General features: G+C 41.8%; 1 protein-coding gene across 1 annotated transcript in view; it reads left to right on the forward strand.

Annotated features, from left to right (window-relative positions):
* Positions 1–593: 593 nt before the first annotated feature.
* The window catches only part of LOC122367911, a gene marked incomplete at its 3' end in the record, with an annotated part of 57,896 nt that continues 45,947 nt past the window's right edge, over positions 594–12,542 (forward strand). Inside the window, exons 1-8 of the mRNA XM_043341438.1 lie at positions 594–755; positions 7,501–7,596; positions 7,818–7,908; positions 8,200–8,276; positions 8,637–8,819; positions 9,203–9,425; positions 11,123–11,310; positions 11,409–11,824. Of these exons, the coding sequence (XP_043197373.1) occupies positions 594–755; positions 7,501–7,596; positions 7,818–7,908; positions 8,200–8,276; positions 8,637–8,819; positions 9,203–9,425; positions 11,123–11,310; positions 11,409–11,824 (1,436 nt within the window). The remainder of the gene's footprint in view (positions 756–7,500; positions 7,597–7,817; positions 7,909–8,199; positions 8,277–8,636; positions 8,820–9,202; positions 9,426–11,122; positions 11,311–11,408; positions 11,825–12,542) is intronic.

The following is a 12,542-nucleotide window of genomic DNA, read 5'->3' on the forward strand; positions in this document are numbered from 1 at the left end:
AGTGTGACGAGCCGTCTACGATCCTGACAGTGTGCTAGGATGGATGTGTTGGTCACGAGATCGTCACGTGTGAGTGCGGTGTTGTGATGTTCTGTGTAGTGTTTCTTGGGGGCTCCGTCCTGCAGGTGCATTGTGAGACGTCTGCTCAGAGACGTTGTGGTGTGACCAATGTAGTATACTTCGCGGGTCGCGCAGTCCCCGGCTGTACATTTAAACTGGTATACTACATTGGTCTGCTTGAGTGTTGCCGTGCTGCGTGTGGGATTGTTTTGCATCACCAGTGAGGATGTCTTGGGGCTAGTGTAGTAGACCTGAACTACCAGTCGCTGTTCCCCATCCGTAGGTTGGCAGTTACGGCGAACAATACCGCGGATCACCTGCTCATCCGTCTTCCATGTTGGAGACATCGTGCTGCGGTAGTACACTTTTAGCTCGTCTTTCTTTGTCTTTGGCTCCTTGTTTGTCACATGGTTCTCAAGCATGTTTTTTACAGCGTCGTCAAACATGGAATTGCTGTACCCATTATCTACTAGGATCTTACGAAATAGGATAATGGGTACAGCAATTCCATGTTTGACGACGCTGTAAAAAACATGCTTGAGAACCATGTGACAAACAAGGAGCCAAAGACAAAGAAAGACGAGCTAAAAGTGTACTACCGCAGCACGATGTCTCCAACATGGAAGACGGATGAGCAGGTGATCCGCGGTATTGTTCGCCGTAACTGCCAACCTACGGATGGGGAACAGCGACTGGTAGTTCAGGTCTACTACACTAGCCCCAAGACATCCTCACTGGTGATGCAAAACAATCCCACACGCAGCACGGCAACACTCAAGCAGACCAATGTAGTATACCAGTTTAAATGTACAGCCGGGGACTGCGCGACCCGCGAAGTATACTACATTGGTCACACCACAACGTCTCTGAGCAGACGTCTCACAATGCACCTGCAGGACGGAGCCCCCAAGAAACACTACACAGAACATCACAACACCGCACTCACACGTGACGATCTCGTGACCAACACATCCATCCTAGCACACTGTCAGGATCGTAGACGGCTCGTCACACTTGAAACAGTGTACATTCGCGACAAAAAGCCAATCATCAACATTCAGACAAAGCAGAACACATCTCTATCACTGTACGACAAAGTACTCGCGGCGGGTTGACTGATTTATCTGTCATATGCGCGTACGTATCTCGCTATGGTGTTTTTGATGTGACCTTCCTTCGCGGAGGATGAACGAATGTGTTTAGGGTTATAGCTCATGTACGAAAACAAAAGTGTGTTATTTTGTTTTGAATGCTGTGACTCATCGACTGAATAGTTTTAGTATCATATCCGTAATATCTGTTCCAAAAATGTAATTGAACCCATTTATCTCAAAGTATGACTTCTAAAACTGTGTGACTGTAATTTTCTTGAAAATGATCTCTGATAGATCGAAACGTCGAACAACAATATAGCTATGATATTTTGTATTTATGACATCTTTTGGTAATATTTTACATTCTCACGAACCCGAACCTCGACAGTGCATTCGCCGCCTCGAAAGTCTTAATAAGAAGAAGATAAGTGCCCATTATGCTGTTGTGTTTAACAAAACATATATATATATATATATATATATATATATATATATATATATATATATATATATATATATATATATATATATATATATATATTATATATATATATATATATATATATATATATATATATATATATATATATATATATATATATATATATATATATATATATATATATATATATATATATATATATATTAATTATATATATATAATTTCGGTCAAATTTTGGCTTGGGATGTTATCGGTCGGCATTCGGTCGGAAATGTTTCCCAAATTTCAGCTTCGGTCGGTTATCGGTCAGCCATGTTTTGGAAAATGACACCACTACACCATATGCCAGCCGATTTAATTCATGATTTTAACCGGTTTAAACCAGGCGCTGGCAGAAATCCGCCAACCCTGGTTGGAACGGCCAGGTGGATGACGGCACGTGATCGCCTGAGGCGGTGGGGGGGGGGGGGGTAAACATTTTCGTCATTAAATGCTCAATGCAATCGCTGCGACTTTTTACCAAGACCTTCTCCTCGTCGTTATTTCTTGCTTTCAACTACTGGGCCCCGAATGATGACTATCCTCACGCAAAATAGGATGAATGGAGCTAGTAATGGAGCCCAAAAAACATATCGAAAATGTTACAAAACACTTCTTTTGAAGGAGATGAATTGAATGGTTTTGGAGCCTCGCAAAACATGTTTCAGATATGACGCGTCACACAAACTAACGCATAAAGACTGTTCAAAAGTGTGAGCGGCAGCTCCGCAAGCACTTGTTGACGAATGAAAAGCGTAGGTTCTGCCCAGTCGCATTAACAACAAGAAAGCGTCACAAATTTTGAACACTATCCGAGTGCGCCGAGTTCGACTACATCGAGGACGATGGGTGGATGGGTGATGGCTGCTGCAGCTGATTTAATTAATGAAACACAAATAAAGTTAACTTTTGTTGGAGATAGTGAGTAAAAATTTGTTAATTTCAAATATATGTAAAATTAGTTTTTGTAAATAAATTAACTAAAAACGCCTCTCCACAAAATGCTTCAAGAATAAATTAAGGCTTATGAAAATCGTGAGTAGGGTTGGGAAAAGGATCACGAGACTGGCGTCCCAACCTTATCTGTAAGAATATTATAAGAATATGTAAGAATATTGGGAACGGCAGTGGACAAAAGGACCCAGCTCGATATGAGGAGAGCCAGGCCCATGTCACTCCACTTTTGATGACATCATAAGGGGGCCTCAGGACAATAATGGCGCGGCGCGCCACAATCCCTTCAAAGCTACTTGCCAACAGTTGCCATTTTTGAAAATATTATTTTGAAATAAAGTTCCAAGTAATAAAAATATTGTAATAAAGTTGTTAAATAAATCGATACCATATCTAAAAACTTACTGAAAAATGATTTATTCATAGTAAAAATATAAGCTCGATGCGTTTTTACGTTGCTTTCCTGCAACTGCAGAGGGTTTTTAAATCGTCTATATCTTCAAAACCGGCCATTTCTTAGCATATTGCTGCTCTTTTTTATCGCTAGAAAATTAGTTGGACTTTCTAATGACATCAATTTTTGAGCGATATGTCTAGAGTGTCACCAACAATCTTTAAATGAAGTCAGTCATTTTTACGTTGTAAAGGAATGGAGTACCCCTTTTGAGCATCAGGGATGACGTCACTCAGGATCTGTCTCTGATTGGTCGGCGGGGGAGTGACTGTACCTTCTATAGATGGCCTTGAGGAGAGCAGTGATGAAGGCCCGGTTCCAGACGCCCCAGGTGCTCGATTAATTTATACTCCTCACGGAGATGGCAAGCGGCGGGTGAGGGTGGCTACAGCAAGTATGTACATAGGTGACACGGAGGGAGATGGCTCCCTATTGTGGGCGCGCAAAGCCATCGGCTTATTCTGCCTTGTTCCCTGAGTTTCCCGATCGGAGTGTATAGGGTAGGGGCCAGCGTGCGTACTTACGAAGTAGGCACAATTAGGCAAAAGTTTTTGTAAAGTGTTTGTCACTGTACGATCATTGTTCATTGTTCAAGTGTGACATTTTTCCAATAGTTTAAAAATGTATATCTCTCCGTGTTTTCCGAGGTGCAAAAGAAATTATTTTTAACGAAAATAGCCATGTAAACGAATGCCAACATTTAAGAAGTGTGGAAACGCGAGGAAGACGATGACTGACGCAGGCACTGCCTACGCTGCCTATATGGGAGAACCGCCCGTGGAACACGCACTGGTTTTGTGTAAGATCCTATTCCTATTCCCATATCCTATTAGATCCTATTCCTGATGGCTCGCAGTGACAGCGCTCCACAGCTCTGGACTCTGGTGGTGGCGCTTCGGCCTCGGCAGTGAGGCTCTTCATCGAACCTCGAACTACGACAGTGCAAAGTAGTGATGTCAATTACGGAAAATCGGAATACCGATACCAAACCAAATATCAACCAAAACCACGGGAAAATACCGAAACCAAACCAACTTGGGAAAATGAGGGAAATTTTTGATAAACCTTCTGAACTCAAATTTGATTTGCTAAATGACATTGGATGAAGAAAAAGGACAATCATGACACGTTTCTCCCAAATGCATGATGTCATAACAAATGGGCAAACACATTAACTGCAACATCAAACACATCAGTCTACCAATGTTAAATGGCAACTTATCAGTGCCAGCAAATTCCAATACCATGAGGATAATTATCTTACAAAAAAAGCTAATGTGCAAGACATGTACATTAAACATTACATATATTACATTAAACATGTATCAATGTTTAACTCACTGTATACTGGAAAACATACTCTAACTACCTTACTCAAAATTTCCAAAGCATCAGCATTCATTGGTAAGAAATTTGACTTTGTTTTGAGGAGTCTGTGATTGATCTTGACCTTGTCTTGCTCTCCATTTCACTGCAATGCAGTTACATTATCCAAAAGTCAAAACCCTGTTTTTATAGCACTAGCTTCACCAATATCATCTAATATTGAAGGCAGCATTTATCACTTCATCATCACCCCACAAATTCTCAACTTCGTTCAACTTCAAAAAGAGCCTGTGGATAATTTATTTTCTTTACTTAGTGTTTTCTTTCCTGCTCTCCTCAACAGATAGAAATCGCTAGCAATATAATCAAAAGCATTCCTAAAATATAATTGGGTCTTGGCTTGATTCGCTAATAGCAGTTCAAAAACTGAACACATCTACGAACTTTTAAATGTCGCAGCTGCGCTAAAATCCGATGTCGCTCAAAAATCAATTGAAAATAATTGAGCAACATTGTTTTTCTGGTTCTTCTTTTTTTAGCGATAGCGGCGTACAATCTTTCTTGAATTAATTAAAAGATACCAAAATATGAACATCATATTTTTAAATTAAGTGTACATAAGCAAAAAAGAAAAAAACTTTATTTTATGCAGTTCCGTGCGTTTCGTGCCTAAATGCAAATGGCCGCCGCCTGCATGGCTGCCATTGTGGAAGTGATGCCACGTGACACGTGTCAATGATTCCGTAAAATTATGGACATTTTACTTAGCTTTCATCGCGATATCATTACAGTCAAGATTACTTTACTACTCAGGTTGGTTCACTAGGGAAATAAAGGCGCCGTAGCTACGTCACGGATTTGGTAGCAATCTGGTAGCAATTTTTGCAGACATCAATGGCGCACGTGTTGTTTGATCGTCGCCAATACTATTTTACTGCACTATTTTGTTATTTCACTGCAATGTATTGTACATTACATTTGAAAATTAAAATAAAGAAATATTCGTAACCCAGCAAGTCAGTTATTCTTTGAGGCAGCACTCTGTCAGCATTGAGCCTTCAGAATGTGTTATTTGATAGACTTTCCCACATTTTCTACTCTTGTGGAAAACTTTCTTAGTCATCAAAATTGTATGCACATATGAATAATTAGAACTTCCTCTTTTAAGTTTTATAGAAATAAGATTTCACATTACATTATCATAAGGCTACCTGTCCATTTCGTCCAACCAATTAAATATTCATCCAGCAGAAGGCAGGTACCTCTGAGAAGGTACTGATATCTCTTATCTACACCAATATTTCAGGAAAGTGACAGAGACTGAGAAGCTATTAAAACTTCAGCATATGAAAGGGATGTTATGGCTTATGCACATTGAAAAACATCAGATAATGCTTTTGATCCATCTCATTCACCAGCACACATCAATCCGGCTCCTGGCTTCTGTCAAGGAAACATTCCAAAATGATGCATTATTTTATTTCATTGACCACCTTGCAAAAGACAAACAGCAAACACGTCACCACCAAAAACAAAAATAGTCAACAGGTAGGTACCAGCTGATCTAGCCGTGCTGTGTCATGTGCCTTTGAAAAACGAGCAGTCAGGGTTGAATAAACACCCCAAACTTAGCAGTTCATGCATGAACAAGTGCAAATTCTGGTCGAGCATTTTAATAAAAATGAAACTAACAGCATTGTAGGTCACAATTATAAAAAAGACAATTACAAAAAAAAAACAGCAGAGCTTACTCTACAAGGCATAACCATTAATTTTATAACTGACATCCAAATTCGCATCTCCGAAGTTTAACCCACCTACCAGCCAACTGCACATTTCTGCGCACATGTGCTGCGCAGTGTGCACAGTCACTACACATTACACAATTGAGAATTAAAATAGTTTTAAACAATCAAGCAAGTCAGGACTGGTATGCAGATTCACAAGTTCTCTCAACACCTTCAATTACCAACAATCAAGAGCACCTTGTGATCTCAGTAACTCCGCAGATCCATCTTGTTTTCCATTTTCAGTTTTCAATTGAAATATAAGTTCCATCTGGGAGACACATGTTGGATCATTAAGTTTAAACAATTATTATGCTTGAACTTTTGATTTTTCATGTGAACTTCACTTCAAAAGTTGATTCAATTTTTTAAATTGATATAATTTGTATAATGCTACGATCACGGCGCACCAAATCACAGATAACTTGAAAATAACCAAGCAAAAGCCACATTCTTCAGCAAACTATGAGAGCTATCTGATCCATGCTGCGTTGAAATAATTGAAAATCGCCAAAATCAGTCAAAATATGACAATTAAATTAATATAAACTTCACAAAACTCTGATTTGTGAGGCAATGCGCAACAGAAATGCGAGGGAATATGGTAGTAATCTGGTAGCAATTATGAAGGATTTCCCCTGTCGCTGATGAAAAAACACTTGAAACAAATTTTTCAACGCAGAGGAAATCCTTCATTATGAGTTGCAGGGACCATTTGATTGGCCCATTTTAGATAAATATAGGCCGAATGTTTCGATTTCAACCCCATTTATCGTAATGAGACGAATCCATTGGCTTAGTGGTACGTCTTTTGAATACATGTAGGCCTTAGATTTCTCCTTAGCCCGCCTGAAACACACCATGCTTTGCATGCATTTCTATGGGTGAAGGAAAATTCATGCGCCGTGATGACGTCACGGTAAAGGAATTCTGAAGCTCGTGAACGGGGGCTGATTACAGTGGTGTCTCCTATCTATCAGTGTGCCTCGTAAGTAATTATTTATCAAGATCTGTTGTGTTAAACATTTATTTATGATGAAAAATTGGCTGCGTTACTATCGTCACCATCGCTACTTGAGTTGAACTGTAGGTATCATGGATTTTGATTACATTAATGGTATAGCCCAGCCCATCATTGTCATTTGGTTACCATTTTTGGATCATGGTAACGAATCGGCCCCCCCCCCGCCAGTTTCTTGTCCCGGCGGAGCCCGCCAGGAATAGGGTTAAGGCGTTTAGCCACCGCCCCTGCCCCACCCCCACCCCACCCCCGTGTTGGTGAACCTCCCCAGCTGCAATTGTCGGGATGATGCTTGAAAGTCATATTATCTTTCGCTGTTTCAGGTCATCTCAAAAAAGGCGGCACAGAGGCAGCACGAGAAGTCGCACTCGCTCGAAGTGCTCAGGGAGGTGCAGAATGAGCAGCTGCGAGAGCCAAGGGTAAGCTACAGTTCAGTAAATAAACCTGATCAGGATGCATGGAAAAACGGTTTTGACATACCTAAACGATCAAGTTACCTACAACTTACATCCTATCAACCGACAACCTTCAACCTACGACCTACAGTATCTGCTGTGGCACTGATGTGGCATTTAAAATTCATGTCCCCGTCAATGTCTCAAGAGCTGTGTTTGAAGCTCTAACCTGTTATTATTCTCAGGACTGCATCCAGTGCAAGGAGAAGGACGAGATCATCGGAAAACTGCGGAAACAGATCGAAGTGCTCCAAGACATCAACATCACCAGCAACAGTAAGCGTTGCCTTACACTACTAGTTATGATAACACACTTTTCAACAAATTTTATGCTGATGCAAAAATACTTTTTAGTGATGCTGTAGTTTCTTTGCTTTTGACAGTAGTTTAGGAGATATATGGGGGACAAGACAGTGGGTCGTTTCGGCCCCCTTTTCCTATGGGGCGCGGGTTAATACATTCATCAGACTGCCGAGTTTATTCTGAAAGCGCCCCCTCCCCCACCCCCACCAACCAGGGCAAAGGTTACTGGGTTTTGCTAATGAGGCTTGCTGGATGTTGTTGCAGACGTTCATGGACTCGCAAGGCGCCTTGAAGACGCCGTGATTTGGCTGGAAGAAAACAAAGGGCGGCTTGCGAAAGATGTACGTATTTGGTTAAGCATTTCATGTTTTTTTTATACAATCCTGCATTACCCATGTGCATTTAAGCATAAATTTTGCTATGTTGACATTGACAAAGCTATTACAACACGGTGCATTGTGTTATCGTGTTAATTTCATTTATCTCCAACCAAAGTCGTTTGCATGTTGTCCCATTTGTTAGAGTTCAAAATAAAATGACGTGTGCACGAGGTAATTGTGTAAATTATTTCTGACAAAAAGAAGGGCTCTAGGATTTCTACTATACAAATACTTTGCCATTCCTTTTTTGTTGACGTTCCTTAATTGATTGGATTTTTTGCATTATTTGTAACATTGCAATGTATTTTGATTGTCGGGCAGGTATCCGTTGTCAACGTGGACGACTACGACGACGCTGATACAGGTGCCTCAGCCAGCCCAAGGAGCGAGGCGGGAGCTTCCCACCACCTATCCACCCCTGCTCGTCCACTGGCAATGCCGTCGACCAGTCGGACCGAAGCCGAAACTCCCACGAGGCGGCCAACTCACCATGACGTGAAGATGGTAAAATACTTACCGGCGGCTGTTCGATGCTCATTCTTCTTGTGTGCACTCAATGGGTTCTGGAGGTGGTTTTTAGTACCTTTACCTTACCAATCACTGCCGGCTTCATTTCTCTTGAATTAGTGCTGAGTTGTATATCACTTTTGTCTACTAAATTGCGCTACGAAGACGCGCGGTCCGAGCTATCGCAAAGGAATGAGGGGGAGGGGGACAGCAAGTGTCCTCCGGCCGGCGAGGCTTAGAGCGAAGTAAAGGTAGAAAGTAAAGGTAGCCCGCATGTGTAGAAAGATTCAGAAAGATCTCGTGCGGTATTTAAAGGAATGTATGTTATTGGCAACACTGATTCAGAATACCTGTGTTGTGACTTGTCAATGTCCTGCCAGGTCACCATCGGGCCCTTCACGGCCATCACATCTGCGGCCTTTTGCCTCATCAACTTTGATGACAAGAAGAAGGCCATTCACGACATGATGATGGCCGTATTCGGAAAAGAGGTGCTGGGCAGCTCCTCTATGAGGGGACAAGCATGTCCCCTCAACAAGAACAAGGGGCTTGAGCAGCCGACGAGGCCGGCCCTTGATCAAGGGAAGCTTCGTGATGTTATCAGTAAGTGATGTTTAGCCTTGCTGTTCATCAGCCAGCCATACCTGGTGATCGGACGGTATGATAGTATGATTCAATAAGGACTCGGTGAATCAGGAGAACAATAGTTCTTAATTTTACAAACATGTTTTATTGATGTTATTGATATTCATGCCATTTTTAGTATCAGACAGTTTAGAACAAAAAGGACGCCATTTAATTGCGTCCCAGAAAAGCTATTTCTGGCACCTAAAAGCTGACTCGCCCCAAAATTGGTCCTCAGCACCTATTTGGTGGATACCAGCACCAATCATGGAAAATGACCTTAATTAGCTGTTTCTGGCACCTATTCATCGGTACGCCTTACTCTTTTTTCTGAATCTGGCACCTAAATGCTGAGCGTAGCACCAATCTAGTAGAAAAACGAACTACTGGCTGGTAGAATCATGTTGTTCTGGTATAATGACCCCTGGAGTCTAGCCTAAAGGTTGCCAGTGCAGCTACACTCTAAGACAGCCCCGTAGTGATCTCAGCATTGTATATGACGTTTAAGTAAGCAAATAATATTGATTTGTTTGAAAAAAGAATGTCATTTAAATATTTTAAAGTATTTATTTGTAATGCTTAAAGGGAAACATTTTTGTGAGTAATTGTCTCGATTTTGACCATTAAAACGGGTATTGTATTTTTTGACGTCATCAAATAGCTCCAAAAAAGAAATGTGATGTTTTCATTCCGTTCAAGGCCGCTGAAGAAACGCGGGATCTTGCGTGGGACATTGTCCGTTGTTTGCCGCGCAGAGTTGTGCCGTGGTTGTGCCTTTTTCATCCGTTTCTTACTTATGTCATATGTGTGCATGAAGCTTTGATTTTGTTTTTGGTTATTGTGTGGCCTGTCAGTCAAACGCCCCTGTAGAAACCGGATGCTGCGTTTGATCGAGATGGAGTCAGACGATGATTGCAGAAAGCTAATAATATTGAAAAGAGTTGCGTGGCATGTCTGTTCGGAGTTGACATTTTGCTTTACTCCAGTTTATGACCTGAGAGCCTGGCTGGAAGTGACGGATCCAAACTTTTCACGTTAAGATGGCTGAGGGTGCAATAATCTCTAGTCTCTACATAGCGGGCTGGTATAGGAGCGTCTTGCTATGCTGCACCATAGCTGGCTAGTGATGGCACTTGGCGAAAATGGCACTTGACATCACCGAATGCAACGTTCATGTTGTAGGATACATAAAATCAGGAAGATTACGCGAATTAGGTAGGCAAACGTGGAATAAAATAGGTGCTGGATGTTTTGGTTTTGGTGCTGAATCAGCAAACAGCAAATACGGAGTTCAACTAGACGATCTGGCAACTTTAGGCTGTGTGAAAGCAATTAGGTGCCAGATTCAGATATTAGGGTCGAATAAGCATTTTGGGGCTGATCAGCAATTAGGTGCCAGAAACAGCTTTTTAGGGACCAGAAACAAATATTCCCCGAACAAAAATACTTGTTTTCACTTTAACGCTGATACCCGCTTCTTTGAGCAATGCAAAATAGCATTGCTCAAAAATGCAATATAAATATAATACTGAAATATGTAAATGAAAAATATCCAATTAAGAATAGAATAAAGCATTTTGAAAATGATCTTTATTATATTCATTTAATGTGAATAGTAGTGACTAGTGAGTGAACAAAACTGAATACTGTATCGATGTTTTCTTTTTCTTTTTTAGCGTTCTTGGTCAACCGGCTGAAGATGCCCGAGTCGGAAGTAAAGGACGTGATAAGAAAGAAAATAAACGACGAGAACAGCGCGGCCCTAGAAGAGGGCCGAGCAGGGCCAGTAAGGGCGCAGTGTCCGGGCGCCCTACCCTCGTCCCTCCAGCTGGAATGGAACCGTGCTCAACGCCCGTTTGAGAATGTAATACATGCGAGATGAGTAGATGGCTGTTTTTATTCGTGAGCGGTTCATCCGGGCTTTAACAGCGGCTCAACACTTAACAACACGGCTGCTTGTAGAATGGCGAGTGTGGTGTCCTGTACGAAATCCTGCAAGACAACGTGTACGACACCGTTCATGGTACCCTTTACGATACCATGTACGACACCTTGTACGATACCCTGCACGACAGCGTGCATGGTACCCTACACAATATCATGTACGACACCGTACACGGTACCCTGTACGGCACCGTGCATGGTGCTCTGTACGGCACCGTGCATGGTGCCCTGTACGGCACCGTGCATGGTGCCCTGTACGGCACCGTGCATGGTGTCCTGTACGGCACCGTGCATGGTGCCCTGTACGGCACCGTGCATGGTGCCCTGCACGGCACCGTGCATGGTGCCCTGCACGGCACCGTGCATGGTGCCCTGTACGGCACCGTGCATGGTGCCCTGTACGGCACCGTACAGGGCACCCTGCAGGAACCCTGGTAACAATTTCGTCAAAAATCCTGTAGGGTCAACCATACAGGATTACCCTGTAGGTTTTTTCACTAGGGACACGTAACCCTGTCTTGACTGGACTCGAATTGAATGACTTGGGTTCAGGCATGGATGAGGTTCAGGGTTCAAGTTCTTGTCCTATCACCTCATGCAGATGACTTGAATCCACATCCCTTTTGCTCGCTACTTTTGCCTTGTACGATTTCACGAATTCGATTTAGACGAAGGTCTGTGACCGAAATATCATCAATTCATCAATAAATAATCATTTTCATTCATTTGGTCATTTTCCGAGGAGAAGGTCATATATTCTAATGATACTTCCTGAATCCACATCCCAGTTAAGTAACTGACCTGAATATTTGTTAATAGTTACACAATACAGTTATATTTTTTTTTTTGCAGTGCAAATAACTTAGAGATTTCCCGACTTGTTTTTGTTACCTTATTTTAAAGTATTATTTTACTTTTAATGCTTATCATTTGCTTTGAGAAAGTTTGAAGCATTTGTTTGATGATTCCCTGAATTCGGTACCTAGCCGGTATTTCACCCTATTTCTGAAAATCGGTTCGGTTTTGGTATACTCTCAGTGGTTTTGGTCGGTATCGGTTTGGTGTTGGTTTCCAAAATTTCTGAAATTGACATCACTAATGTGAACACATGCAAATAGTAATGCAGCGAACAGTGGTAAGCCCGATTGTGCA

This window comes from Amphibalanus amphitrite, unplaced genomic scaffold (genome assembly GCF_019059575.1).
Source record: "Amphibalanus amphitrite isolate SeventyFive unplaced genomic scaffold, NRLGWU_Aamphi_draft 000905F_arrow, whole genome shotgun sequence".
Classification (NCBI taxonomy): Eukaryota; Metazoa; Arthropoda; class Thecostraca; order Balanomorpha; family Balanidae; genus Amphibalanus; species Amphibalanus amphitrite.